Genomic DNA, 27,713 nt, shown 5'->3' with positions numbered 1-27,713 from the left:
AACATATGAATCAGAATGCAGAAATACTAGATGTAGTTAATAGAATAATTTTCTGCCCCCACAAAAATATGATTACAGGGTTTAGAGATTATTCTAAATAATTTTTATCAGCGTATCCTTTCGTGTCCAAGTGAGGCACTCAAGTCTGGGTTAAACTTTTCTCACTTTGACATTGGTCTCTGTGCTGATCTGATGGTACACTCCGGAGGGAGAGTATCTGTGTTCCTCGTTCAGCACCGCAGAGCAATAGAAATCTTCCAGAACGTTCATTATGCAGCGTCGGTCCCAGTCATCTGTTACACGTCCTCCGTAGTTAATCTCACCTGCTGTGTACTTCAGAACCTAACTCAAGCAGGTCAAGGGGATACAATTATACAGACCCAAAACATACATAAAGACAACTGAAATAAAACTACACAAAAAAATAACTGAAAAATCACATTAAGGATTTTTTTTCCTAGGGACAGATTGTTGGTATGCATGACATTAAAGTGGCTTTGCAAAATACTTTAAATTAAGAATGCACATGAGCTACAAAGTCTGCCTGACATTGGCAGGAATCGGGGCTCAACTCCAGTACCTTGTAAGGGATGTCCTGGTACTCATCCAAAAACATCTTTAGCTGGCTGATGCAAATGCGCAAGTCCCCATCTGTGAACTCGTATGGGATGTTGAAGCCCAGGGGGCCAAACTTTCTGCGCTCTATGACATTCCCATGGAAGAGGCATAGAGACAGCAGCAGGGATTTGAAATGACCGGTCTAAGGCCAAAAAGACAAAAGAGCAGCAGATTGTTACCAGCCATTTGTCACACCTACATATTCTGAGCAAAGCCTGAAAAAGCTATGCCGTCAGCTAACCTTGTGAGGACTTAGAACGTCATAGATATAGGTATTCAGACTGTGCTGGACATTGGCTATCATATCATCTTGATGGTGCAGAATCTAAATAATTACAACAGCTAACATTTCACAAGTCATCTACTGTCCTTCTCTTCGCTCCTCTAGCACACGGGGGAGGGGATGGGAAAGAGGTGCTGGAGACAAAGCAATGAAACAACTTTCAAACTGACCTTCTGACAGGTGCTGAAGAAGTCATCAGTTAAGCTCAGGTAGGTCTTCAGCAGGTTGGCTTTAATACCCCTTGGGGGCTCTATGGTCATCTTGGAGCCATTCTGTAGGATGGCTACAGGGAACTTGTTGCTGGGAAGACTGGTTAGCCAGAGACGGAAATCCCGATGCACCTAGAAGGGAACCCATTGGAGGAAGGAGGTTGACATGGCAAATGAAAATAAAATTGCACAGTTAATTAAATTAAATTTAATTTAACTTAACTGGATTTCCCTTACCCTGTCAGGGTGGATGTTTTCAATCAGCCTCTCCAAAGAAGGCATCCAACTGGGTGCAAGGTGACAGTTCTGGAAAAAGACCCACTTCCCCTTTTCCATTGCATTGTGCATCATGGCCTCTGCCCAGGGGCCCTAAAATAGTTGTTGCAGAGCATAAAATATACTCTGATCAAAGCTTGTAGTTCAAAAAAGGAATGTGCTTAAACACAACCAAAAACACTATTTCTGGTTATAGTCTAAATACTGAAAACAAGCAGTCTATGTACTCAGTGATCAGAAAAAAACTCATCATTAGATATCAAAGCCAAAGAAAATGCATAATCTAAAGTCCTGGTTTAAGAAGAAAAGTGATTCAGATCAGATTTCCACTCGATTGCAAACCAAGCCTAGTTGTTGAGGTGAGACTCTGACACTACTGGAACCATGAGGAATTTAGATTACACAGCTTTTAAATAAAACAAAACATGTTTAATCTCAGTGGAAGTAACCTCAGAGATTGATGCATGAACAGACTAAATTCACTTTAGAGGGCCAACTGAAATTTTAAGCCGGCATCACTTTCAAATCAGCAAGGTTCATAGCCAGACCTGGCCTTGGCCCAGAGAGATGGCACTCAGCTTCTTGGAGAACTTCATCACATCTGCAAATTTGTAGAGGTCAGCAGCAGGGTCAGTCCCAGGAGAAAGCACAAAGATGAGGGGTGTGGAGGGGGATGACTCCTTGAACACAACTGATAGGTCGGAGGTCTGGGTAACAGGAAAAGAGGCAGTTATTCAGGGAGCTGTGGTTTAGGTCAGAGGTCAGCGTTGCGACCGCAAAAATGCAGTAAGGGTCACCACCTGGGGCTCAATGAAGCGCTGGCCCAGATGAGTTGACACAAAGTCTTGCATGCCGTGGGTGAGGCGGTCAGCTCGCAAGCAGCGTAGAATCACAAGTTTCTGGAAGGAGTCCAGCTTAGAATTCCATTCTCCAGGCAAATCTTCTCTGCATGCACACAGATGTGTAATTCCCAATCAATATTTTGGACATGCACACAACAAATGCCAAATGTTGGTGAATTTTCTGTAATTTATGCTGTTATTAGGCTGACACTTTTTTTTTAGAGGTGACTTCCATAGAGATCACTATTCCGTGTTATTTTAGTGGTTTACGTTGATTTATTTTCTCCAAAGCGGCTTACAGTGTTAAGCTGCTTGCAGTGTTTTACCCATTTAAACTACTGGGTCGTTTTTACTGGAGAAATTCAAGGTAAGGATTTTGTTCAAGGCTACTGCAGTAGAAGATGGGATCCTACGATCTAAGCCTGGGTCCTTTGAGCGCAAGGCGGCAAATCCAATCACTACGCTACTTGCTGCTGCTTTGTGTGTGCATGCAGTTTGAGGACCTGTGAGGGTCGTTGCTGTCAAAGATTCTCTTGAAGCCTTCCTGGAGCTGTGGGAAGCTCTCGGCTAGGCTACTGAAGGAGGGCAGAGCAGTCAGGCCTAGGACGTCCATCCAGGCACGCTCAGATAACCAGTCTGCAGCAGGGTTGGGCAATTGTTGAGGGGCCACTCCTCCGTACAGCATGTAGCGCCACTCTCCCTAGGGTGTTGGGACACTGAGTCTGACCATGGGCCATATAAAGATTTTTACATTTTAAGTTTATACCACCATAAAATGAAAAGAGAGATTCTCTGGAAGCAAAAATAGTGCGTTTTCCTCCCTCACCATGTCGATCTTGTTCTCATTCATCATGATGCGCACACAGAGGAGGAAGGCAAACATGAGCTTGTGTTTCTCAAACAGGCTGCGGCACACGTTGCTGTACAGGCTAAATGTGAAGAACTCGTTGATGTTGATGATCCGCTGCTCCACCGTGTCTGGAAAACATATTTCATTATGTTCAGTACGATGGAGTAGCATCCTCTAAACCAAATCCTTCTCACAAACACAGAGGTTACAGCCAACATTTTGTAGAAATATTCTCCGTCATGCATGAAGAAGTGTGTGTAATTTTATAAACTGTTTTGTTTTGTGTTAGCTAATGATCCCTGGAAGGTATATGGAAGAGATCTACAAGGGTAAAGCACTACATGCAGGTGAAACACTACACTAATAATCATACCTGCTTTTTCCGAGTTGGCAATGCCTGCCATAAAGATGCCCAGGAACCACTCAAGGGAATACTGATACATCGGATCAACATTGCAGAGGTCAGAGACGCAGAAGAAGAGGATCTGTGCACGAACAGCCACCGGCACATACTCGAGCCGTGTGGTGTCAATGTCTCGCTCCGTTTCCTCAGCCACCATCACTTTGGCCTGTGACAAGCAGGAAGATCAGTTGAATATGCCTCGGTGTCATGTACTGGCAAATCACGGAGCCATGCTGAGCACTGCTCTACAATCACTGACCTTGATCTCTTCGGCTTTGACCTTGGAGGCTCCCAGCACCCGGATGAGCTCTTGGTCATCCACAGGGTTCCCCTCAGATGCACTGAGTCGTAGCAGTATCTGATCTTCAATCTCCTTGAGTTCCTGCTTCATGCGTGCGTTGCTCACGATCAGCTGGTTCTTGGCCTCCTCTAAGTCGGGTCGCTCCTCCACCACCACTCGGCCCAGCAGCTGGTCTTCCAGTCCACTGCAAGCATAGGGGTTGTGTCAGCATTGTACCTTGTCTTCATCCCAAACAATCTCCTCCTAGTCATTTTTGGGTCCTCGTCTTATACGTTTAAACTGCCTAACTGGTTCCTGACTGATAAACTCACGACTGAGTTTAGTGAGCTGTTGACAAGAGGTATTTAGGTGCAAAAATAATTCAGTTATGTAAGTGAAAGGCTAGAGAAAGTACTGAGATTGTATCTACTATAAACTTTTAACACATAAGAATAATACCTGGGTGACAGGGTAAAGTTGATGAGGGTGACCTTGGTGGAGATTTCTGGGGAGTAGTGAGGATTTGGCAGCTTGGTGGTAATGTACATCTTGAAGTCATCGTGGTAAGGGATAACTGTGTCTCCCAGCTTCAGCACAGTGTTACCCTGCTGCTTGAAGGTCTATAAAGCATAAAAAATGTGTCAGTACATATTTAATCACACGTATAAGAAATCTCTCACTACAAATGTGCACCGAGTGTTGATCTTAGCAGTGTCCTGAAGGACGTCGACTGCAAGCGAAGTAAACTGTCTAGTCAGCACAATTATTGTCTATTATTAGTAGCCTTCATTTAGCCAATGTCTTTGTCCAAGGTGTCTTGCAAGTTCATAGAAGCAGCTTACAGTGATTTATTAATTTAGATGGAAGAGTCTTCATACTGGAGTAATATAGGACAATTATCTTGCTCAAGGATAATGCAGTAGTAGGGACTCAAACCAGAGACTTCCAGATTTCCAGATGACACCAGTAACCACTCTGCTAACTGCTGCCTCATCCCTCAAGTTGTTACAAGCATCTTTCACCGTGCTGATTTACTGCACCACTGCATGATATCTTTCCGTTTTATGAGGCAGCAGCCTCTTCAGTCGATAGAAGCAGAACATCAGCATGTACCTTAAGCTAAGTGCTGACTTTGTTCATTGATGAGCGTATTCTGTGTGCTGTGGGTTCAGAGATATACCAGGGCAGCACATATCAAATACGGACCTGCCGAAGAAGGACAGGCTCCAGGGCAGGGTCCAGCTCCTCACCCACATTCTCCAGCATGCACGGCTTGCCAAAGCGGATGGCATTCTCCAAACTGCGCAGGAAGTCTCGGTTGCTCAGTTTCATCACTTCAAGACCGTTGTCACGTTCCTGAAGCAACAGGAAGCATGTTAAAATCTGTGCTTCAAAATACCATGTTCACAGTGAAAAATGAACAAAGGCCTAAGAAAGAGACTGCAAAAATAACTTGAAAATTTGAGAAATTTGCTAATGTAGAAAGCAGCAAAGCGCAATCATATGGTCATAGAAAACCGTGCAGGTGACTTGTTCAAGTGAATTAATTTTTAACACTAATCCTAACTCTACTATAAGAATCTTAACAGAATGTTTTTTTTAATCCTTCTGAGAATTTTTAATAAAAAAAAAAAAAAAACTTATTTCAGTCTCTGCACTGGCTGATGTCAGATTGCTCATCTGATACAAAAGATCTAAAAGTGCATTGCAGCAGCACAGTGGAAACTCACCATGTTCTTGATCCACTTATTGGCTTGCCCTTGAGGGTCAATGAACAGAGCCCAGCGTTGGGAGTGCTGTGCAATAACACCATTCTCTACTGAAAGAATATCCTTTGGTAGCCCTGAGATCTGCACACAGATAAAAACAAATACATTAATACACACAAACAGACTCAATTTTTCCGACAAACGAGTTTGATATCCGCAATGAAATGAATAGTTTTCAAACTAAAGTTTCGGCAATAAGAGGCAGTTCCTGGACCGTTTGCCCATTCATATGTTCTGACCTGCCAAGATCGAATCTTGACCTGGTCACCCAGTGTGCTGATGAGATTTGGTTCTTCAGTGTGTGGAACACCCAGTTCCTTGAATTTCTGTAGCCATTCTTCTGCCATGGAAATCCGATACTCACCCTGTTCACATAGAGTCAGTTTTCCAAAATCATACATTTCAAACGTGCAATCTACCACTCCCAACACATCCACGTCACCCAGGTGATTTCAGCCCTTGACACCAGTGTAGGCAGGGATATCACACACCGTGAACGGGCCCAGGTAGGCTACGTATCCTGCTGCAAGAAGCACGTCCCCCGATACGTTGTTAACCATGTACTCTAGGTTCTGGACAGTCTCTTTCCAGCGCACCTTCTCGTCTGCCAGCCCGCCGATCAGCTGCACACACACGGCAGCGCACAGGGAAACATACAATGTTATAATGTAAACACATATAGAAGAATAGCAAATGTGACACAAGTAGGGATGAGCAGAGGAATGTCTACGTTAATGTCTAATGGTTTATAATATTTACTCTTGACTGTGCTCATGTTTCTCTGTGGGGTTTGACCTTTAATGCCTGCCATTGAACAGAATGGCTCTTCCACCCGCTACTCTGCCACAGTATGCTTCACGTAATAATAGTAACATTAATAACAAGTGCAAGAGAGTGTTTTAAAGTCAAACTGTAATGGTGAAAACCGGCAGTAAAGAATAGTTTACTCGTACATACAGCTGAGTAGTTTTTGCTGGAGCGCTTCAGTCAAGTATCTTGCTCAAGAGCACTACGGCAGAAGGTGGGATGTGAGCCTGCACCCTCTAAGTCCCAAGGCAGTAGCTGTGACCACTACTCCACCTGCTGTCTCAAGAACAGTCTTCTTCCAAGATACTGTTTGCAGTGATGACCAAATTTACTGTGGTAAGTCAACTGATGTCTGTATGAGACAGGAATACACTGAAGGTTTGAGTAGACTACAGTAGAGGGACACCTGGATTTAGACCTAGGACCTCCTGATTTGCAGTCAGATGCTTCATCACTGAGCTATGTGAAAACATGACCACAAGGTTAGTTGATAAGACTTTTCAATATGTACTGCTGTAAAGAAGGTCCTGTAGTACCATGTTGTGGGCATTTCTTCATACAACCTCTTTACCTAAGTCAAGTGGGTACACTTTGAAATGTAGGAGGACTCACTCTTTCCAAGTGTGCCACTGGGCCTTTTTCACATGTGTATACTGTGAGGTGGCAGATTTATGCATGGTGACATGCTGGATGTGTTTTGCATGGTGGGACTCAGCAGAAAGGCTGACGCCCCTCAAACAGACCTTGTCAGCCCGGACGAGCCTCTGCTCACACAGGGTGCACTTGTTTTCCAGCTCGTCCCTCTTGGCTAGGCAGTCACGATACTTGGCCTCCAAGGTGGCGATTCCTTCCTCCACTGCTGTCAGCTTCTCCTTGGCATTGTCCAGGATGCGCTGAGTCAATGCCAGGTCCTCTTGGGCTTCATTCAGGGCTTGCTGTCCAGTGAGAGGGCATAGTGGGTTAGGGAAGGACAGAGAAAAATGGGGTTGGGGAGTAGAGTTGAAGATGTTTTCAGCATCTGTCTTCCATTACTACTGTTACAAACGGCACCCTAAAGACCCCCCTCCCACAGAGGGTTAGAAATGTACAGGGCAGAAAGAGCAAAAACATTTGAAAGCTATCAGGGGATGTAGAACATTTGACATTTAAGGACCTTCTCAGGATTTAGAGACACAGGGCTGACCTCTTCCCATTCGTATCCCAACAGATCACTTAAGATTGGCTGCAACCTCTGCTCTGTGTCCTTAGAAAGCAAGGCCTACCCGTTTGGGCTCCACTGCTCTCGCGACGAAGTGGTACACGTGCATGGCGCGCACCCACTGGCAGATGGAGGTACAAGCCTTGGAAACTTTAGCGATGGAAGCTGGCTGAAACTCATCATTGTCAATGTAGGGCTGTACTAGTTTGATCACGGAATCAGGGATGTTGTCCTGAGAAGGAAAAAAGCAGATCTTGAGAAGGGAAAGTATACTGTTGATTTTCAATTTTTTTTTTTGACTGAGAACACATGTAATTCATGATTACATATGAATTACTTTTTATATTTGTTTAACAAACACTTTTTTCCAAAGTGATATACAACACGATACACATTTTTTTATCATTTTTCTGATTAAAAATGAGAAATAATCTATATTAATTTTTATTACATTAACACATTAACAACAGCACTGTATTGACTGTAGTAGTGGTGACTGTAAAAGGGGGATAAGTTTTGCTTAGACCCTTTTATTTCCTGGGGACAATTCGCACCTTGTCAAACTTGAACAGGCCTTCCAGGAACTTTCCTGGGTCCTGAAGCAGCCCCTTCCCTGGCTCCCAGTAATCATCCACTTTAGTTCCTGGCTTCTCACCAGCTATCTTCTTTGGCTTGATGCCCTTCATGATGCAGACAGCCTCAATGACGAGCTTCACACCTTGTGGGGGTCTCTGCATTGCTCGTACCTATGGAGCACATCCCCTAGCACTAAGTTCCCATATAGCTGATATATATACATATTATACAGTCGTCTATGTGTTTTAAGGTAGCTGGATCATAAGAGGCACCTCAGTGACATCATTCTTGTTGAGAGACTTGAGGCTGGTAAGGGCCGCGTCAAGAGCAGGCAGGGCCTCGTTCAGGTCTTTCTGGGCATCGGCAGCAATGGCGTGTGCGACACGAGCCTTTTCTGACGCCTTAGCCTCTTCTTCCTGTACTGCTGCTCTTGTCTCCTCTGCCACTGCTGTGTCTACCTTAATATCCAAAAAGACATGGGTACACAGTCATACAATAATACACAGGGAAAAATATTCAAACCCTTGTGCCAAAATTAAGGGGGCTGGACACAAACCAACCATGCCACCACTTCTCCGTCCCTCCTAAGACCCGATATACCACCCAGCCCAACTCAGAATATCTCCCTTCACCTACAAATCAGCCCACATCATGGACAGGTACTACCCTCCTCACCAGGAGCCACAAATAATACAATCATGTATCCAGGGGTGCAAATACACATGCATAGAGAGACAATAATGTGCAGAATCACATACACATAGCGAAACACATACACTTTGCGAGTGTTACCGCTGCAATGTGGATTTTGCTCTTGCTACAAACCCAAAAATTCCTACCTTAATTTTTTCCATAGTGACCATAGTGTCCCTGGCAGCCTCTTCCAATAAAGGTCTCATCACCTCCAGTTCTTCCTGCATTTTACTCACATCTTCCGCTGTCCGCAGGAGCTAAGGACAAACAAGCAGAAGCACTATAGCAAAACCATGCAATGGTCATGGCCAAGTAAAATCAGTCCTGTGGTGAAACATAAGAGTTCTGCCCATCTCTCACCTTGTCAAGGCCAGTCTTCATGCGCTGCCTGGCACTGTGCAGGTCATTCTTCTTGCAGCCGATGAGAGCGGAGAAAATGCTGAGAAGCTCCAGGTAGCTCTTGGGTGTGACATAGTTATATCGTGACAGCTCTGCCAAGTACTGCTCACACTTTCTGGATACCGTCAGGTGGATCTCCATACACATTTGGGTCTGAGGAACCACAAAACAAGGAACAGCAAGATGGGAGCAAGTATAAGAAGTTATGTTTTCTATAACAATTTCAGTTATTTGAAGAGGCCTATTTCTGGGTTGGGGGCGCAATGGCACAGTGGGTTTGGCCGGGGCCTGCTGTGCGAAAGGTCTGGGGTTCGAGTCCTGCTTAGGGTACCTTGCAGCAGACTGGTGTCCCCTCTGGGGCGTGTTCCTTGCGCCCCGTGTTGCCGGGTTAGGCTTCAGTTTGCTGCAACCCCACTCGGGACAAGCGGTTGTAGACATTGTGTGTGTCTATTTCTGGCTTTCTAATTCAAAATCCTACCATGGACTTTTCAAACTGAGTTAAGTTTTTGAACATCCCCTGGTCCATCACTTCTCAGAAATCTTTTCATCAAGTTTTGCAACAGCCTTTCAAATAGCCCCCTTCCAAATTCCCATTCCTCACCAGTCCACTCTGCACCTCTGGACCCGCCTCTAGCTGTGGAAGCTCATTGAGGAACGAAGCAGCGACTGACTGCAGGGCTTCCTCTGGCCATGGTCTGAACCAGTCAATAGTGCAGCAAGTGACGAGAGAAGGGAACTGCCTGAGGCGTGCCCGGAAAACCTCCCCGATTGGGCTGTAGGGGAGACATGAAAACAAAAGGGTCATGGCAGGTCATTGCAGCTACAGTTCAGGTTTAAGCATGTCAAGGGTGTGGCTCCCTCACCTCATACAGAGAACCATATGGATGTTACTGCGGACCCTCTTGATGTAAGCGTCCAAGAGGTTGGGCTTGGTGGGTTGCAGTCCCTGGTCTAACACGACAGGTTTCATGGCAGATAGGATGCGTTCTTGCTCATCCACCGCATACAAATTTGGTACGTCACCAGAGTTCAGGATGTTGTTCACATCTTCCAGGAATGATTCACTCTTGATCTGAGATGAACAAAGAAAAAAGTTAAAAAAAAAAAAACCTCTTGTGTGTTTCCTGTTTATTCCTGCAGAAGGTGAGTAAGTCATGGTTTTCGTTTGCAAACGGGCTAAACTTTTGTACACCTACACAAGGTACTTGCCTGTGTATCTACAAACAGAAATGTAATCTGCACATTCTGTAGGCCAGCCTTTAGCATAATGCTCTTGATATCCTCTCTCCACTCATTGTGCCCATAGTTTTTGGTCAACTCAATCTGGAAGCACTCATATTCAGACCTGCGGAAAGGTAACGGTAAAAGACAGGATTGTTAAGCTTTAATTACACGTTTCTTTTTGAGAGACATCTGCTGGTGCTTTATATTGAGAGATTCATAAACTTTTTAGGCAATGATAACACATTTTGTGAACGTGTTATCTGGTGAGGGACAATGGTAAATGGTAGTCTCATGTGACTTGTTAAGTTCATCTTAGAATGCATAAATTTCCTTTCATACATTTGGTCACCATTTTGAGCCAAACCTAATGTCTCAGTCTTAAATCGGCCAATTAATTTTGATCTGCAGTAAACTTCCCTCTTAACCCAACCGTTTTTAGCCAGCTATGAAAGAATCAATGGTAAAACTTTGGGATGCTATGTGGATGTCTCACATGTGGGTGGCGAGTTTGGTGAGGGACTGCCTTCCACTTCCCCCCACCCCAAGCAGCAGAGCATTTCCGAGGGGCTGGCGCAGGATGCGGCTGATCCGACACACATGCTCAATAGCATCCATGAAGAGCACCAGCTTCATCTTGGTGGTGCTAATCTGGTTGTAGTCGTCCATATACTCCTCCATGACACGGGCCAGCTGCAGGGAAAGAGAGAGACATCAAACCTTTTTGGACTTAATTTCCTTAACTTGGGCACTCAAGCGGAAGTGGAAGGACAAATCCAAAGTGAAATAAGAGTTAAAAGAGGCTCACTGTGCTCTTGTCTTCGATAAGTTGGTATACCCTGGTACCTTGGACCATGAAGTCACCAAACAAGACAGGCTGGCAAGGTGCCACCTCTTCAAAGCTGCAGTCAAACTTTTCAATACAGGTTTGTAGCAAGCTGTCAAACCAGTCCCGGTCCTCTGCATTCACCAGCCGGTCTCCAAAGACCCGGCAGCTCTCGTGGTACCACAACTGAAGGAGCTGCACCTTGTCCTGTGTAATACAGTGGCACAGAAAACCTTACCATACCAAACTGTTCAGCTGTAACATAGAAATGAATGAATACCTTTAATATATCAACACACTTCCAAAAATACTTCACCAAGCAGTTACCATAGCTTTTCACTGACTTATTCATTCTCCTAAATCCAGTTAACATTTCATCATGTACTGTTACAGTGAGTTAAAAGAATTAAGTTCAGACTAACATAATGAGAGGGAATTTGCTCAAAAACCTCTCTCATTCACGTACCGTGATTTTGCCTGCATCAGCCATCAAAATGCCCTGGAAGACCTTGGAAAGGTCACGCAGGTTGAAGGTGTAATGGCACTTGGCAGGTGTGGGCAGTAGCTGAGATGTGATGGTGGAGTAGACTTGGATCGTGGCTGCTACTAGAGGCTCATTTAGGGGCCGAATGTTTGGAACTGGATCTGCAGCACACACGAGGAACGTGGTAATTAGACTCTTCTGTCCCACAACCACAACCCAAAGACCCATCTTTGCAGGCCAACCTCAAATTACCTGAAAGCTTAATCACTGATTTCCCAGTAACTCACTTTTAAAGGTACACTAAAAGCTCACCCAACACAATAGGTCAAGTTAATTTCCTTCCAGCATTAGTGATTCATATAAAGTAAAAGGTGACAGTGTGAATTACATTACCCATGTTTCAATTTAATTATGCTTAAAAGAACTTTGTAGGAATTAAATGGGACAGTTAGTAGCGCAGTGGTTAGAGCTACTGCTTTTAGACCTGAAGGTCAGAGGCTCTTTTCCCACCTCTAGTTGTAGTATCCTTAAGCTAGTTACTTACCCTAAAATTGCTCTAGTAAAATTAACCTATATAAATAGGTAAATAGTTGTATGTACCTTAACATTATAAGTTGCTATGGAAAAAAGCATCAGCTAAGTGAATAAATGTAATTATACAAAAAGAAAGAAGAAGTGGGATCACTGTCTACAACAAACCAAAACTACTTAAAATGAAGGTATTATTAACATCCTGAGTTTATCCTGTCATTTTTTCTGTCTGATTCTGGATTTTTCTCCTGACTCAGCCTGGGTACTTTTCTTCTCACATTTTCATAACACAAACTTACGTTATCTGCATAAAAAAATGTTCACAATCATATACAACTGAGTAATGGCAGTGTGTGTCATCAGGTTAACATCAAGACTGGTCCCTCTGAAAACCTTTAACCCCTGTGCCTTTACCTACCATCATCCACCAACCCACCCACAAACTATTTTCTACGTTTGACTGTGCTCACCCATCCAGCTTGCTAAGATGGTGGAGAAAATTTTCTTTTTGCTGACATCTTCCATCTCAGTGAAGGACAGGAAGTTGAAGTGACGTGTGAAGCGCTGGGTGACAGGGTTCCTACCACCCCCTGGGGGACCCATGGCACAGGCAAAGTTGATGTCCACCAAGTTCTTGAAGGTGCCTATTAGAAAAAGGGGTTGGGCAACACCAAAACATTTTTTCCCAACAAAGAATGCAAAACAAATACTTTGTTTGTTTAAAAGTCCATAAACACTAAAAAAAATTCTTCTGTTGGTGAATCTTACCAATCTGCTTCCTATCATACCAGCCTCCATAGTCCATCCATTGGCGGAGCAGTTCAATGGGTGGCTGGGCACCATAAGTCTCCAGCATGGGCATGTTCAGGTCATCAATGAAGAAGATAAAGTACTTCCCAAGCGGAGGTCCGAACACACCCTTTCGCCTGGTAGACACAGCCAGTGACAAGTCAGTCACATGTCAGTTGCAATAATGGTTAGAGTTAGGGTGAGAGGGGAACAAGGTCTCTTTGGCAATAGCACCTCTTGTCTAGCTTGCTGTCAATGTAGTCTTGTGTCTGGTTGGCAGATGTGCGGGCAGAGAACATGAGGAAGTGGGTGATGTACTCAGCCGGCATGTTCTTCAACAGTTTTTCTGACATGGTGAGGGTCTTCCCTGTGCCGGTGGGACCAATGCACAGCACCTGCTCCAAACAAACGGCACTAATCACACATGGCATCGACACTCATATATCTTGCGTAATGCTACAGTATAATTAAACTCACTCTTAATGGACTGTTGCACAAATGCTACTCATGACTAACTGCTCGCAGCAAAAAAGCTACTCTCATACTTGAGAAACATGCCTCAGTAGACAGTTTGACAAGGGCATAATGTGTACGTGGTAGAGAACATACAGGTTTCTTGTTGCACAACAGCATGCCCAGGAGGAAGGACTTGCGGACTGTATCCAGTGTGGGGACAATAATATCAGAGTATCTTGTGTCGGGAGTGATGACCACCTCTGGGGCATATGACATCCAGTTGACCCAACACACCTGTTGACACAAGAAAAGTAATTACCATAGAAATCCATTACTCACTGCATATGGCATTTTGATGATGAAACTATTCATAATCAGTTCAGGCCTAAGCCTGGGCTTTAAAGTGCTCACCGTTCTTTCCCTCTCCTCCTCATCCTCTGCTAGATTACTGATTCCTGCATCGTCTAGGCAGTAGTCATACACCAGACCCTCTTCAGGGAAACACAGCTTTATCTATGAACAGCACATGTAAATATCCAGTCAGTGTGACCAGGAAACAGAAAACTCCTCATATGTCAGCACACTGACTGACTGATGGACACTTACCTCCTCTTCTGCCATTTTGCCCCGGAGCCAAGCACTGAAGTGCTGAAAGCTGGAAGCATCACCCGTGGCCCCGACGCTCCATACCAGTGAAAAAATGAACCAGGGTTCAATCAGCTCTCCTAGGCGAGACAACTTCTCCTGCGGGGGTGGCTTTTCACCCTGTATCATGCACACACTCTATGAAAGTCTGCTCTAGGTAAGATGCCACTGAGTCGAACTTAGTGAAACTAAAGCAAATTTGACTCTTGGCGCGTTCTCAAATGGTTTTAAAACTAGGGGTTGGAAGTACAGTTTACATTACCATTTTTCATGCACGTTCTGAGCTTTGGAAGGAATCCCATGGGTACACAAAGAGAACATGCAAACTTCACACAAATAGAGCAATATTCAAATCTGGAACTGCGGCTATGGCTCAGGAGTTATGAAGCACCAGCACTATCTGTTGTGCCAACATACTATTGACCGCGTTCCCCAGAGCAAGTCATCATCGTCATCCCTTTCAATGACAATTATGGACTGACAACAGACCAAAAAATACATCTTCCATGTGCTGAATCCTTTGCAATAATCTTTGGCACTTGACCATCAAAAGAGCAAGCTGACCTCACGAGGGATGAAGGGCTGAAAGAAGCAGTCCAGTAGCTTCAGCAGACTGCATGTTAGGTTACTGTCCATGGTGGAGATGACTTCCTTCACAGACTTGCGCACAAAAGAGACGGAATCCTGAGGACAAAAGTTACTTCCGTCAAAATCGTTAATTTGGTTCACAAAAACTACTTAGCTGGTTCTTGACCTGCTGCATGTTGGGAAGACTAAGTCCCAGCTTTGGTCTGCACACTGAAAGTGAACAAACCTGCAGAAACCTGGTGAAGAGGGAGGTCAACATCTGGGAATAGGGCTTGATGGGTTCCGGGATGGTGCGTAACCAGCACTCGGTGAATGGAGTCAGGCCCAGGATGCTGGGCTCCAGATACACCATACCGCAGCGGGACACGGTTGCTGGAGACGCCACAGCTAAATCCTGCACCTCAAACATCATTGTCATGACCTGGGAAACGAGATACAGAAAAACTATTCACACTTACAGAAGACTTTACCAGACCAGTCTGCATTTTCATTTGTGGCGTTATCAGTCTTCTAATGCAACCAAAATTCCAGTAGTAAAAATGGAAGATGTGAGGGAGTCCCATCTTACATCCGTCAGCTTGATGATTTCTCCAGAGCTCAGACACAGCTTCTTGTTGTCGTCTAGAACTGTATTCATGTTCTCAATCCAAACGGCATCCACAGGCCCATCAAACATGTACCATTTTTTATCCTGGTCCATTGTAACCGCACCACCACGGATCAAAGAAGAAAGAATACCATCTGTCCTGGGAAATCCGAAAAGTAAAGAGATGAGGGCAATGTGAGAACATGTAGGCATATGACAATGTATGTTCCAATTGATAGAGTTTGGGTAATCTGCTTTTATATGCATAATTTTTTCCTTAATTTGTTTGTATGACATTAATAAATCAAGAGATTACTGCATGTTTGAGTATAGGTGTATTTGTATAGGGTATTGATGGTCCTTACCATTCGTGTGTCAGCAGGTCAAACTCTCCATACAGCTGGCCCATGGTAATAGATTTAGGGTTGAGGACATAAATCTGTACTACTTCATATGTGCCACCGCTCACGGACGGCTGGCCCTGGAGCGCTGTAATGGCTGCACCTAGGATCTCATAACACTGGGAGAGTCACACAGTACATCAGGGCTATATCTTAAGAGCCTGGGCAGTCCTGGAAACAAATTTAAATTGTTTTCAACCATTTAAATTCAAAAAAATATTTTGATTTGCTTCAACAGTCCTACACACCTTGGTTTTTCCTGACCCTGGGGGTCCCACAAGCATCAATCCATGTCTCACCACTGTGGTTTCATACAGCTGGATGCATTTGGTGATATAGCCTGGTGGGAAAGAGCAAGTGTCAAGGCAGATAGCACAATATCCCTCATGCTCTCTTGGCCCCACTCACCATCCACATCCTTCAAGCACATCTTGGCACAGGTGCTGCGGATTGATTCTTCCAGGGTGCCATAGTTGATGGGCTCCTCGCGGATGTTGGGGAAAAGGTCAGATACAATCCCATTGAAAAGCTTGAGGTCATCCTGCAAGAACTTTGGCACGTTGACATCTTGGATTGCTCGCAGACAGATAAGTTCCTTTAGGGGGAATCAGAAAGCAGAAACAGAGGCCACAAAGTAAATATTTACAGTGCGGCATAGAGTAGATGTTATAATAAGTGTGTTTTCAGTGTTCATGGCAGGTTTTCAAAGGAGCTAAAGTCGTCTTCTGTATACATAGAAAACTCATGAACACAAAAGTATTTCCTCATTCTAAATACAAGGGCTACTCTCTATAGCGATGCAGTGTCACCTCATTCATGGTTGGTTTCTCTCTCTTTAAGTTTCCAGCCGCAGAGATCACAGTCTTCACTGCCCTCATGCCAAAATCATAGTGATCCTACAGGCAAACACAAGAGTGCGTCATAGTACAGTTCACTCACAGGATAATATCTTTGAGTGCATTATGCAGCATTAGAGAACAGACACAATGAAGGCTCAGCATATGCCAGATACACACTCACAGACAATATTTAAGACTCGGAAAGTGCAGACACCATGTTTAGCCACAGACCGCTGCCACTCACCTGAGAACTGAGTTGCTCAGATGAGAGCTTGAAGGTGGTAGTGATTTTCTTTGACAGCACCTTTGCATCGCTGAATCCGAATGAGTACAGGGAGATTTCAGCAATCATGGCATAATCGGGGACCATCATGGCCACAGGGCGGAACAAAGCCTGGATGAAACAGTAGAGAAACAATTAACTTTTTGTTTCTCTCAAACCTACTTTTTACTGCAAATTTATTTAAAAACAGTCACTTATGATCTTATGACATTGAGCACGGAAAGCTTTCTCAGTTTTCCTGCTACTGCTGAGGTTCTGGGAAGGTGGTTGTCAGGTTCACAGCTTGTGTCTGTCATTAACTGAGCCGTCAGTTGCTGGCGGTTCTTAACGGAAAGCGTAGATCGGTAACCTTCAGATTGTCCGGCAGCTCTGTCCGACCAGCGTAGCCAGGGTTCATGGTGATGAAGACGGCGCAGGAAGGAACAAGAGGGATCTCCACCCCTTCAAACATAAATCGTTCCGCCTGCATGCATATGCAGACAAAGCAGGACACACATTAACGTTCACAAACAGCATGGACATCACACCGGCGATGGTAGAAGGAATCTGAGAACGAAACCTTCAGCTGCTGCAGATGACTGAAACAAGAAGCTGAGACGTGCTAGTTACATGTATCCCATCGAGAGCCCCAGCTCCACTAACCCTCTGCATCTGGGCCTTCTGGATGGTGGTGATCTGCTGAGCCACCACTGACAACACCTCCACATCAATGCGGTTGAACTCATCAAAACAGGCCCATGCCCCAGAGCTGCCAGGAAACAGAAATTGAGTGAACAACATAAGAACCAGCTCAGTACCTGTATCCAAAGATAGACAATTTCAGACATATCCACATTCATGTAATATCCAGTAGTTGTGGTATGTTTATGCCATATGTAAAAAAATAGTTTATTATATACTAAGAATGATTGTTTATTATATTGGCAATTCTTCCATTTCAGATGCTTGAAAACATTTTGAGAGGTGACAGTGGTTCTGTATTATTATGAAAAAGCTCAGTGCACTCTGACCTGGCCAGTCCTTTCAGGAACTTGCCCATAGCCATGAAGTCCAACTGGTCAGAGCAGTTGAAGACCACAGTCTGGATGGCAAGCGCTTTGCCCAGATCCTTAGTAGTCTCAGTCTTTCCAGTCCCGGCAGGGCCTGCTGGAGCCCCCCCAAACTTCAGGTGTAGTGCTCCTGTCAGGGTGAGGTAACACCTGCACGGGGATGAGGACAGTGAAATTGTATTGCCGAGTATGCTGGACACTACAGATCCTGTCTTGTGTGGGATGTTACCTGTCAGTTAAGGGAGTGATGACCAGGCGCCCTGTGTTTCCCAGGTACTCGTAGCCATAGAGGAACTCAGCATTAACCGCTTGGATATACAGGTCTTCTCTGCTCCAGTAATATCTGGAATAAACACTGGGGTGTAGATTCATCTTTGTACACAGTAGAAATAAAGCTGTAAAGCCTTAATGGGTGCAAAGGATACTGGGCCATGCTCAACTAGAATACGACAGAATAGAATTTAGCACCAGGTTCCAGACCTGAGCTGGCTGATCCACTCAAAGTCGTTAATGCTGGAAACACCCTCGTCCACGAGCTTGGCCACCACGTCCTTGGCGTGGACTTCGATGACAATGAGGGCCGAAAGCACAGAGCGCTGCATTTTTGTCAGCCGGCCCCTCACCAGTTCCACCAGGTCTCCAAGCTGCGCGTAGACCAGGGGCATGTGTGCGACACAATTACTTGCTATTGTAAGTCCTATCATGGAAACTTCAAACTCATATACAATAACACAAAGATAATGATCTCAGCGTTCACTGTGGCTTGGGCTCGTGCAGTATGCATGAAGGAAGAGAATATAAGGACAATGAAAGTTGAAAAACGGAAGCTGATAGTATGGTGCTTAGAGGTGCTACCTTCGGGTCTGAAGGTTACCAGTTCCGATCTCAACTACTGCTATTAATACTCTTGAGCAAGGTACTTATCCTAAATTGTTCCAGCAAACTTACCCAATTGTATAAAAGGGGAAATAGTTATAAGTAGCTTAACATTACAAGTCGCTTTAGAGAAAAGCATCAGCTAAATGAATAAATGTAAAAAGGTCATTGGGGGATACTGTCCAGGACACACCTGTGTCTGCAGCTGTGGGTACAGTCGGTTACCCAGGTCACCTTGCTCCAGCGATTGGGACACCTCCGCAGTCCAGAAGGTCTGGCAGACGGCAATGACCACCTGTCCGGGCCAGGACAACACCCATTCCGTACGTGCTTTCTGAGGACGGAAATGACGCAGGCAGGACAGATTCAGATTCAGGGTCAGTGCTGGGCCAACGCTCATACTAACACGACATGATCAGGTGGATAAACTATGTTTTTTTTTTGCAAGACAAATACTTTAATAAATTCCCTTGTGCTATTTTTAGATTTCACCATGCATGTTACTACAGGATGTGGTTAAGATGCATGTCGTTTATTGCTTTGTTTTTTAGGGAAGTATTTGTAGGTCTTATTTGTCTTGCACAATGCTTTCCGTGTTGACGTTGACCTGTGGGTAATCCTGGAGGGAATGGTCGATGATGTCCCTCAAGCTCGCCTTCATGGACTTCTCCACCTCTCGCAGCCATTCCTCCACATTCCCAGAAGGCCACACGGGAAAGAGCAGCTGGACCTCCTCCCCCTCGCCAGAATACATGTGTGTGATCTGCAGGTCAGGCTGGAACTTAAGCTATGGGGTACCAAATACAGAGTGTGCAGTAAGTGCCCAAGATCTGGAGGGGGGCAGGGTTCAGGTCACAGAATTTTACCAGTGTGGGTGTCAATTCAGGCTTGTTTTGTGGTTTGTAGTGGTGGAGCTTCAGGTCTGGCATGGACACAGAAGGAGGATATGAAGAAGACAGACATACGCGAGCAATGTTTTCAAAGCACTTGCGAAGATGGGGCTGCACTGCTGTAGGCTCCTTGGTCTGGGACAGAATCTCCAAGAGCTCATCATCTGACAGGAAGTAAAATCTGTAGGGGAGTCAAGAAAGAATCTATTTACAGATACCTCCCAAAAGTTGCCAGCAAATTCCAGTCGTCACATTATACTGTTAATTTTGTCGTCAGGCAACTGGTTTTTCATAGCTATTCATTTTTAAAATTCATCAATTCATTTGTTCATCCATTGAAAATCAATAACCACTTCACTTGATGCAGGGTCACAATTGTCTGCAGCCTTTCCGAGAAGCATAGTTTGCAAGGAACTTGGTGCCAACGCATCACAGGGTATATTCATGGCTATGCAGAACCAAATTATGACGCCTATACTATCAGTGATGTATAATGCATATGGCACATTCTCATTTAAATTTAAAGAAGTTTACATGACGTTCACAATATTACAGACATGACCAATGCAATATTTTGTGGAATTTCAAGTCAAATATTTAAAACTGCGGGGGCGCGGTGGCGCAGTGGGTTGGACCAGGTCCTCCTCTCCAGTGGGTCTGGGGTTCGAGTCCCGCTTGGAGTGCCTTGCAATGGACTGGCGTCCCGTCCTGGGTGTGTCCCCTCCCCCTCCGGCCTTACGCCCTGTGTTATCGGGTAGGCTCCGGTTCCCCGCGACCCCGTATGGGACAAGCGGTTCAGAAAATGTGTGTGTGTGTGTGTGTGTGTATTTAAAACTGCTGACCATAATATAGATTCCGCATGATCTCATGCAGTAGCTGGAGTGAGGCTCTGTTGATGTACCTGGGGAAAGCTCCTCTTTTGGTCTCCAGGTACTCGCTAAGGCCTTTCTGTACCAATTCCAGCAGTTTATTGCAGTCTCTAAGGTTGTCTAGCAGGCGATGGTCTGGGCAAAGCTCGATAACCTAGACACCAATGGTCAGCATCACAGCACCATAATACACCATATACTATAAAATCACAGCTTCCACCATGTACGACACCAACAAATGTATACAAATGGGGTCTAAGAACTTCACAAGTATTGCAAAGAACCAAGAAAATTAGTGGCAAAAAGATTCAGTAGAATAATACATGGAAATAATACATGGATGTTTGATTGTTAATGCTTATGGTATAATGTATAATTTTGTCAGTAAAATCCAAAAAAAAAAGTGAAAACATACAGAAATGTTGAAAGTCAACATAATTCAAGTTTTGTCTGCATGAGAAACTCAAACCCTATGCTGACATCAGCAGAGCTCAGCAGAGCTGTGTTGAGCGCTCACCTGCCTGTTGTCAAACGCATTCTTCATGACCTTCCTCCAGGTGCGCTCCATAGTCTGGTACCGCTTGCCCTCTACAGGGAGCTGCCGGTTGATGTCATCAGAACTGAAGATGGGTTCCAGGTAGAGCCAGGAGCGCTGACACGTGAGCCACTCCTCCAGTACATCCTACCAGCGGGGTGAGATAAAGAGCAGCTAAATGACACAGACAAAACTTCATCATTAAGAGTTTAACGAAGAGGAAGCTGAGAGAACAATGCTCACATATTTGACAACTTTATTGTAAAGTTAAGGACAAGTAATGAATCATCGGTAATCAGTAGTGGCAAACATAAACTGTCCAACTGATGACACTCTCCGGTCATAACGTCCTATAGCTTCCTGGAAAATGAAAGCTGCAACTGAGGACTGCACTGCCCACCACCATCCTCTCTACCTGGGTCATCCTAAGCTTGTTCTCCCAAATGCTGATCCGTTCTTCAAAGGGCTTCTTGAAAGGCGAGAAGGACATGCTTTGGGTCATGACGATATGGTCATCCAACAGCTGGGACACCTCATCGGGGCTCCGAAGGATGTAGGTGCCTGTCTCTTTGTAGGGTAGAACTTCAAAAACTACGGACGACCACTCCATCTCCATCTTGTCCAGTGCCTTTTTAGCAGGTAAACACAAAGAAATGATGCCTGTTATAATGGTGTAACTTACCATCTCATGATACCTTGAAATATTGCAGACTTCAAATTTAAACAGTGATTCTTGGAACGATAGAGTTGGAAACCGCATAATGTCATATTTATTCAAACCTTTGCTGCCAATGTAGACTCTCTGATGCCCTCACATACACAACAGCAAAGTTAAATGAGAGTGTTGTTTACAGAGTAAAACCAAGTCCTTGGGGAAGTCTAGGGAAAACTCCTATTGCTGGAACCTCAAGGCTGGAGGCGCACCTGCTCAATGGCAAACTCCTTGCCGGCGACCTCAGCAACATGAGCGATATCATCGATGTGGTCCTGCAGACCCAGCTCCAAACAACGGGTGAAGGTGAGATTGGCCTTGAGTTTGACATTCACATGGATGCGATCTGACAGCAGCTGCCAGTGACGGCTGCGCATCCCCGGGTTCCGCAGTCCCTGGATGAGGGGAATGAAGGGCTGGAACTCCTCGATCCTGCCGCGGATTTCCACAGCCACATCTTGACAGCCTGTAAGTGCAATCAGGGAGCAAGGAGTGAGAGAACAGAGTTTGAAGGAAAATGGTTAAAGGTGAGCGCAGGACAGACATCTGAATGAAGAGGAAGTCACAGCTGGAAATGAACATTTTTAATCACATTGCCCACCTCCTCATTCTCTCTTCATAAGAATGTATCTCCTCTGTATGTGGCATCAATGGTAGCTCACCTGGAACATCCTTGAACTGCTTGACACACTTGTGCATGGTCTTGAAAGCCTCATTAACGCTGCGCTCCAATTGTTCGGGGTCGATACTGGACAGCGGATCGTGCATCCAGCTCTCGCGCCAGCGCAACCAGTCTGATGTGGTGGTCCACAGGTCGTGGAAGGGCTGGAAGTCACGGACCAACTTCTGCAGACGATCATACTGGGAAAGGCACAACCGCACACTCTCTGCGTGAATACGTGACAATATATATTTACATTTCAAAAGAGAAAAGAAGCACAAAACACTAGAGGGTCACAAAACATTTCACATCACAGACTGTGAACGAATCGCAAAACAATGTTCAACTGCATATGAAGCGGGGCGTCACGGCAACTCACATTGGTGACAGGGATTCCAAAGAGCCTCTCCCTGTTGTTATAAATCTGTGCCATGCTTTGGGACTCCTTCAGCTGCTTGCTGATGCGACGCATTTCATTGGCCATCTCATGCGCACGGCTGATGTCTATGTAACCAGAAAACCCAGCCACGGCCATCTGCAAGAGCAGACAAAATAAAAAAATGAATCAGGAAAGCTATATTATCACACGATATATGATATGAGATAAATGCAACCTGATATATTCTACAGGACATCAGAGTACTGAATACACTGGATCTTTGACCCTGGAAACCGTGACAAGGTGACCATCTAAAGCAAACATGCAGTGTCGATGGTTAGGTTCCCCGCTCACCTGCAGGGATTCAAGGCGTTCATAGAAGTTGCTCTGGTCTGTCAGCTGGATCTTGTGGAAGTGCTGTTCGTCTTCCTCATGCTGGATTGTCACAGCTTCAATCTGGGTTAGGATTTTGTATGGCCATGCCAAAGTGGTCCACCTGCAGGGAGCTCAGCGCTCAGCATGTGCCTTCCTTCATCTCAACCCTAAGGCCCAACCCCTCCTGCATCCCCAACTTACACCCTGCAATACTACCCTATACTTACTTTTTCTTGAAGTCATCATTTGAAAGGCTGTAGAAGAACTCATCAAGTAACTCATAGTCTTTCATGACTTTCGATATGCGTTCCTAAGGAAAAGAGGTGAGAGAAACAATTGAGGACCAAGAACAAAAGGGACTTTAGTAACTGGAACCCACAGTGTCTTAAGAAACTAACTTAAATGTTGTCCAGTCTAAAAGATCCAGTTTGCAAATATTACACAGCATTATGTAAATTTTACATGATATATTAGTTTATTTGCTTGCTTATTAAAATGTGCATTTAAATGTCCATTGCTGTATCTCTGCAGTATAAAGGTTTTGAAGTGCATATTAAAAGGTTTTATATTTAACGTGTGTCTCTGATAAAAATTGCAGTTAAATGTGCAATTTACGGAAGGAATTGTAATGCATCACTTGATGAAATAACTGGTTGCACCTCATGGGCCTTGAGCTGCTCTGGGATCTGCTTCATCCACTCCCGATGCTCAGTCAGCTCTTCAATGCTGTTGGCTTTCTCATACAGCTTCTTGTTGATGACCCTGAATTCTTCACAAATCTGCAAATATGGGAAACGCACATTTCAGCATAGCTATGTGCACAGACATGGAAATTCTCCTATTGGTTTTTTTCATAGAATCCAATGGACAGTATCACATGCCGGAATGGAGAAAACAAGAACCTCCACATGAAAAGGGTCACAATTACAAATATGGCTGCAGTTAGCACTTTGATTTGAGTTATCAAAGCAACATGAGGCTACTAACAGAGCGAAGGAGAGGCCAAATAGTAGGTGCTCACATTGTAGATCCATCGGTCACAGAAACTTCAGAATTCTTTAATGCGTCAAGAGGACCGTTGACAGGATCATGACCGCATATGCTGAACAGTTGCTAAATGCCACAAAAGTAGTCTAGGGGTGGCTCTCCTCCTTATTTTATTTTTGATATTAATATATAGTGTTATGTTCTAATGTTGTTCACTCTTACATTTTACAGTCTGGCAACATATCTGAGGTTGACACAAAACACACAAAGTCCACAACCGTGGCAACCGGACCCTAAGCCGGCAACACGGGACACAAGGCTGGAAGGAGAGGGGACACAGCTAGGATGGGACACCACTTTGTAGCAAGGCACCCTAGACTGGACTCGAACCCCAGACCTGCCACACAGCGGGCCCTGGCCAAACCCACTGCGCCACCGTACCCCCCGACACAGAAACTAGACGGACAACTACCTCTTCCACTTGTCTTTGCAGCTTGCATGCAAGCCGGTCCAGCATGGCGTTAGCCAGGGCGCGACATTTCTTGGACAGGCTCTGACGCACGCTCTCCACATTGACCATGAAAGGCCCGATGACGATGGAGGTGGGGAGGGAAGTTTCCATGAGCTTCTGCTCCTGCAGCAGGTGCTCAACTTCATGCTTCACCTCCTGTGGAGTTTGCTCTGTCTGGCTTTTAGACCTGCAGAACATACACATCCCCAAGGCCTCCAAGGCCCAGGGCGGAATGATGATGGGAGGTGAGTTTCATCACCCGGACAGGATTTGAAATGCGGTCTCTTTGCAACAAGTGTGAGCTATGGAAACATGTTCTCCCTCAAAACTCTGTCTCTCCCTCAGAAATGCTGAATCCCTTTCAACACTGAAGAAGGTTCTGAAAAGGGTGTCAGTTCTCTCCTGATCACCCATCAGCTCCAAGAACTTAAATTACATCTGGAATGATCACTTTGGATTTCCTATCAGTTCATCTTTCCAAAGAAGGTAGTGTGAAATGTGTGAGTTCATGCCAAATAACAGTAAATCCGCGGAGCTCACACCTGAGGTAAGTTTCAATATCGGAGTTGTGCAGCTCCAAGTGGCGTTCGTACTCGCGGGCATATGCCTTCAGCGGCAGCGTGGCTTGACTGAGGGCCTTGCGGACCTTCTCCCGTAGCTCCTTCACTGCCGATTCCTCTAAGCTTACAGACTCCAACATGGGTGTCCCGCTGATGAACATCTCCTTCATTACAAACTGAAACAGAAACAGCGTCTCTCAAATTTCTCAAATGACAGAAACTCTACTGCAGAGTATCTATCAATCCTCTGCTCCAGAAAATGTCACCTTGCATATAAGTTCTGTTGGGACATTTCTGTATAATATTGGGTAATATCCAGTTTTTCAACTGCTGCAACAGCTGCTGCTTTCATGCGATTATGTAGAGATCATACATTAATATGATGTCCAACTGTCACACCAAGAGACATACTTCATTACCTTGTCCACTTGAGGGACATTGTGTGTGGACAATACACCCTTGTCAATCTGATTGATGACAGACGTCTCAAAATTCTCCATCGGGGTGCTGTAGGAGACTCCAGTATGGTCCAAGACAAGGTCTACCAAGAACAATGGGTTCTTCTTGGGCCTGTGTATGAAGTATAAATTAGAATGGACAATGAATTCACATTCGGGTTTTGCTATTGAGATATTGGTCTTCATAGACTCAATCCCCAAGTTGCATGACATGCTAATCTAAGGTTAAGACACAATTTACACAGGACCTTTGTAGTCACACCAGAATGGCCAGGAGTGGTGGGCAGTACTTGGACCCCACGGGTATTTTTTTCTCCATTTCTTCTTGGCTGGAAGTTCTTTGCTTTCCTCTCCTCAGCTACCAGCTGGCTTATTTACCTACTATTCTCTAGTTCTGTGGCTGCTGTTATTTGTTTTATTATGACTGTCTTAGCTGAACTATGCTTGACATCACTGTTGAGAAGAGCCCTGTAAAAAATTAATTGAATTAAAATGAACTGAACTGAACTGAGGGGGCGCGGTGGCGCAGTGGGTTGGACCTGGTCCTGCTCTCCGGTGGGTCTGGGGTTCGAGTCCCACTTGGGGTGCCTTGCGGCGGACTGGCGTCCCGTCCTGGGTGTGTCCCCTCCCTCTCCGGCCTCACGCCCTGTGTTGCCGGGTAGGCTCCGGTTCCCCGCGACCCCGTTTGGGACAAGCGGTTCCAAAAATGTGTGTGTGTGAACTGAACTGAACTAAACTGAGATCCCCAGTATGACCGCTGTGAGTTTAGGTGACATGGCACAAATAAAAATTAATCCAAAAGAGGACACACGGAGATTTTAACTGCACATTTTTCTAATGTGATGGACAAGCTCTTGTTGCGTTGAAATTTATTTATTTAGCAGACACTTTTCTCCAAAGCTACTTCCAATGAACTCTATGTAGTGTTATCAGCCCACACACCTTATTCACCGCGGTGACTTACACTGCTAGATACACTACTTACAATGGGTCACTCATCCATACATCAGTGGAACACACACACACTCTCTCTGTCACTCACACACCATGGGGGAACCTGAACAGCATGTCTTTGGAGTGTGGGAGGAAACCAGAGCACCCAGAGGAAACCCTCAGACATGGGGAGAACATGCAAACTCCACACAGATTGAGCGGGGATCAAATCCACGTCCTCTCGCACCACCCAGGTGCTGTGAGACGGCAGCGCTACTCGCTGTGCCACTGTACCACATGTGTTGAGGCACAGGAGTGCCATTCATATAACCCACACCTACTTGCAGGAACCCAACACATGTAAGGGGGACATACCTGTACTGGCTGTGGATGAGATTGGATCCCCAGGCCATATTCTCAGTGCAGTGAAGCACACTGTGGCAAGCATCCAGGAGCAGCTTAGCCAGGGAGGCCAGAGAGTCTTGCACCAGGAAGCGGAGCGAGTCCTGCATCTTGTAGCGCACCAGCGCCATCAGGAGACTCATCTTGGACAAACTGTACACTTCCCAGCGTGACTCGCTGAGCCTGAACCAGCCAAGGGCTATGTCCTGCAGGCTGGTGGAGATCCCATTGCAGATTGTGGTCATCCACAGGTCCCGCAAGAAGAGCTGCACCTGGAGGGATGCACATGAGGTACTTTGGATAAATTCAACATCTCCCTGGCGAAATGGAGTAGGACTGAATCTTGTGGGCGAGGTAAGGGGAAGACATCAGGGCAGGGTACCTGCGAGTGTGTCTGGGTCTGGGTCTGTTCGTATTCCTCAAGACGAAGACACCTGGTGAAGTTGGTGTAGAACAAACTCATGGCTGATGCCTTACTGCACTCTATGTGCACGTTGGACAGCGCAGCGATCACCTCCGGCCTGGTCAGCAAGGAGTTGAAGACAAACGCTGCTCGATTCCGCTCAAATGGGTAGTCAGGAACAGACACAAAGCCTGGGTATAAAAAAAGGCAGCCAGATAAAATTCATATGAGAAAAAACAATCTGCAGATTTCTAAGTGTCG

At 45.2% G+C, this 27,713-nt stretch overlaps 1 protein-coding gene across 4 annotated transcripts in view; it reads right to left on the bottom strand.

The window, feature by feature from the left end:
* dnah1 (dynein, axonemal, heavy chain 1) overlaps positions 1 to 27,713 on the bottom strand; it is a 38,121-nt gene that overhangs the window by 4,058 nt on the left and 6,350 nt on the right. For all 4 annotated transcript variants that reach the window (XM_029247978.1, XM_018744582.2, XM_018744583.2 and 1 more), the window contains 63 exons: positions 27,432 to 27,643; positions 27,023 to 27,321; positions 25,676 to 25,826; positions 25,239 to 25,432; positions 24,658 to 24,883; positions 23,858 to 23,977; positions 23,426 to 23,508; positions 23,178 to 23,319; positions 22,824 to 22,979; positions 22,446 to 22,644; positions 21,996 to 22,249; positions 21,487 to 21,699; positions 21,054 to 21,218; positions 20,569 to 20,690; positions 19,743 to 19,848; positions 19,385 to 19,564; positions 18,971 to 19,111; positions 18,382 to 18,545; positions 18,131 to 18,244; positions 17,863 to 18,051; positions 17,495 to 17,600; positions 17,202 to 17,315; positions 16,814 to 16,963; positions 16,540 to 16,626; positions 16,139 to 16,325; positions 15,979 to 16,070; positions 15,695 to 15,849; positions 15,312 to 15,489; positions 14,970 to 15,164; positions 14,720 to 14,839; positions 14,117 to 14,275; positions 13,922 to 14,023; positions 13,664 to 13,804; positions 13,289 to 13,449; positions 13,034 to 13,191; positions 12,736 to 12,909; positions 11,717 to 11,895; positions 11,233 to 11,457; positions 10,921 to 11,117; positions 10,413 to 10,548; positions 10,067 to 10,275; positions 9,805 to 9,976; positions 9,165 to 9,356; positions 8,951 to 9,061; positions 8,384 to 8,569; positions 8,090 to 8,281; positions 7,600 to 7,767; positions 7,081 to 7,272; positions 6,022 to 6,153; positions 5,770 to 5,895; positions 5,492 to 5,611; positions 4,968 to 5,117; positions 4,221 to 4,381; positions 3,741 to 3,966; positions 3,452 to 3,647; positions 3,055 to 3,206; positions 2,732 to 2,928; positions 2,187 to 2,331; positions 1,935 to 2,093; positions 1,348 to 1,479; positions 1,072 to 1,242; positions 581 to 760; positions 166 to 342 (listed from right to left, as the gene is read on the bottom strand). In XM_029247978.1, coding sequence (XP_029103811.1) covers positions 166 to 342; positions 581 to 760; positions 1,072 to 1,242; positions 1,348 to 1,479; positions 1,935 to 2,093; positions 2,187 to 2,331; positions 2,732 to 2,928; positions 3,055 to 3,206; positions 3,452 to 3,647; positions 3,741 to 3,966; positions 4,221 to 4,381; positions 4,968 to 5,117; positions 5,492 to 5,611; positions 5,770 to 5,895; positions 6,022 to 6,153; positions 7,081 to 7,272; positions 7,600 to 7,767; positions 8,090 to 8,281; positions 8,384 to 8,569; positions 8,951 to 9,061; positions 9,165 to 9,356; positions 9,805 to 9,976; positions 10,067 to 10,275; positions 10,413 to 10,548; positions 10,921 to 11,117; positions 11,233 to 11,457; positions 11,717 to 11,895; positions 12,736 to 12,909; positions 13,034 to 13,191; positions 13,289 to 13,449; positions 13,664 to 13,804; positions 13,922 to 14,023; positions 14,117 to 14,275; positions 14,720 to 14,839; positions 14,970 to 15,164; positions 15,312 to 15,489; positions 15,695 to 15,849; positions 15,979 to 16,070; positions 16,139 to 16,325; positions 16,540 to 16,626; positions 16,814 to 16,963; positions 17,202 to 17,315; positions 17,495 to 17,600; positions 17,863 to 18,051; positions 18,131 to 18,244; positions 18,382 to 18,545; positions 18,971 to 19,111; positions 19,385 to 19,564; positions 19,743 to 19,848; positions 20,569 to 20,690; positions 21,054 to 21,218; positions 21,487 to 21,699; positions 21,996 to 22,249; positions 22,446 to 22,644; positions 22,824 to 22,979; positions 23,178 to 23,319; positions 23,426 to 23,508; positions 23,858 to 23,977; positions 24,658 to 24,883; positions 25,239 to 25,432; positions 25,676 to 25,826; positions 27,023 to 27,321; positions 27,432 to 27,643 — 10,292 coding nt within the window. The remainder of the gene's footprint in view (positions 1 to 165; positions 343 to 580; positions 761 to 1,071; positions 1,243 to 1,347; positions 1,480 to 1,934; positions 2,094 to 2,186; positions 2,332 to 2,731; positions 2,929 to 3,054; positions 3,207 to 3,451; positions 3,648 to 3,740; positions 3,967 to 4,220; positions 4,382 to 4,967; positions 5,118 to 5,491; positions 5,612 to 5,769; positions 5,896 to 6,021; positions 6,154 to 7,080; positions 7,273 to 7,599; positions 7,768 to 8,089; positions 8,282 to 8,383; positions 8,570 to 8,950; positions 9,062 to 9,164; positions 9,357 to 9,804; positions 9,977 to 10,066; positions 10,276 to 10,412; positions 10,549 to 10,920; positions 11,118 to 11,232; positions 11,458 to 11,716; positions 11,896 to 12,735; positions 12,910 to 13,033; positions 13,192 to 13,288; positions 13,450 to 13,663; positions 13,805 to 13,921; positions 14,024 to 14,116; positions 14,276 to 14,719; positions 14,840 to 14,969; positions 15,165 to 15,311; positions 15,490 to 15,694; positions 15,850 to 15,978; positions 16,071 to 16,138; positions 16,326 to 16,539; positions 16,627 to 16,813; positions 16,964 to 17,201; positions 17,316 to 17,494; positions 17,601 to 17,862; positions 18,052 to 18,130; positions 18,245 to 18,381; positions 18,546 to 18,970; positions 19,112 to 19,384; positions 19,565 to 19,742; positions 19,849 to 20,568; positions 20,691 to 21,053; positions 21,219 to 21,486; positions 21,700 to 21,995; positions 22,250 to 22,445; positions 22,645 to 22,823; positions 22,980 to 23,177; positions 23,320 to 23,425; positions 23,509 to 23,857; positions 23,978 to 24,657; positions 24,884 to 25,238; positions 25,433 to 25,675; positions 25,827 to 27,022; positions 27,322 to 27,431; positions 27,644 to 27,713) is intronic.

The sequence above is a fragment of the Scleropages formosus genome, chromosome 22 (genome assembly GCF_900964775.1).
Source record: "Scleropages formosus chromosome 22, fSclFor1.1, whole genome shotgun sequence".
Taxonomy (NCBI): domain Eukaryota; kingdom Metazoa; phylum Chordata; class Actinopteri; order Osteoglossiformes; family Osteoglossidae; genus Scleropages; species Scleropages formosus.
The sequence above is the reverse complement of the archived record's forward strand: the minus strand, read 5'-3'. Positions and strand labels throughout refer to the sequence as shown.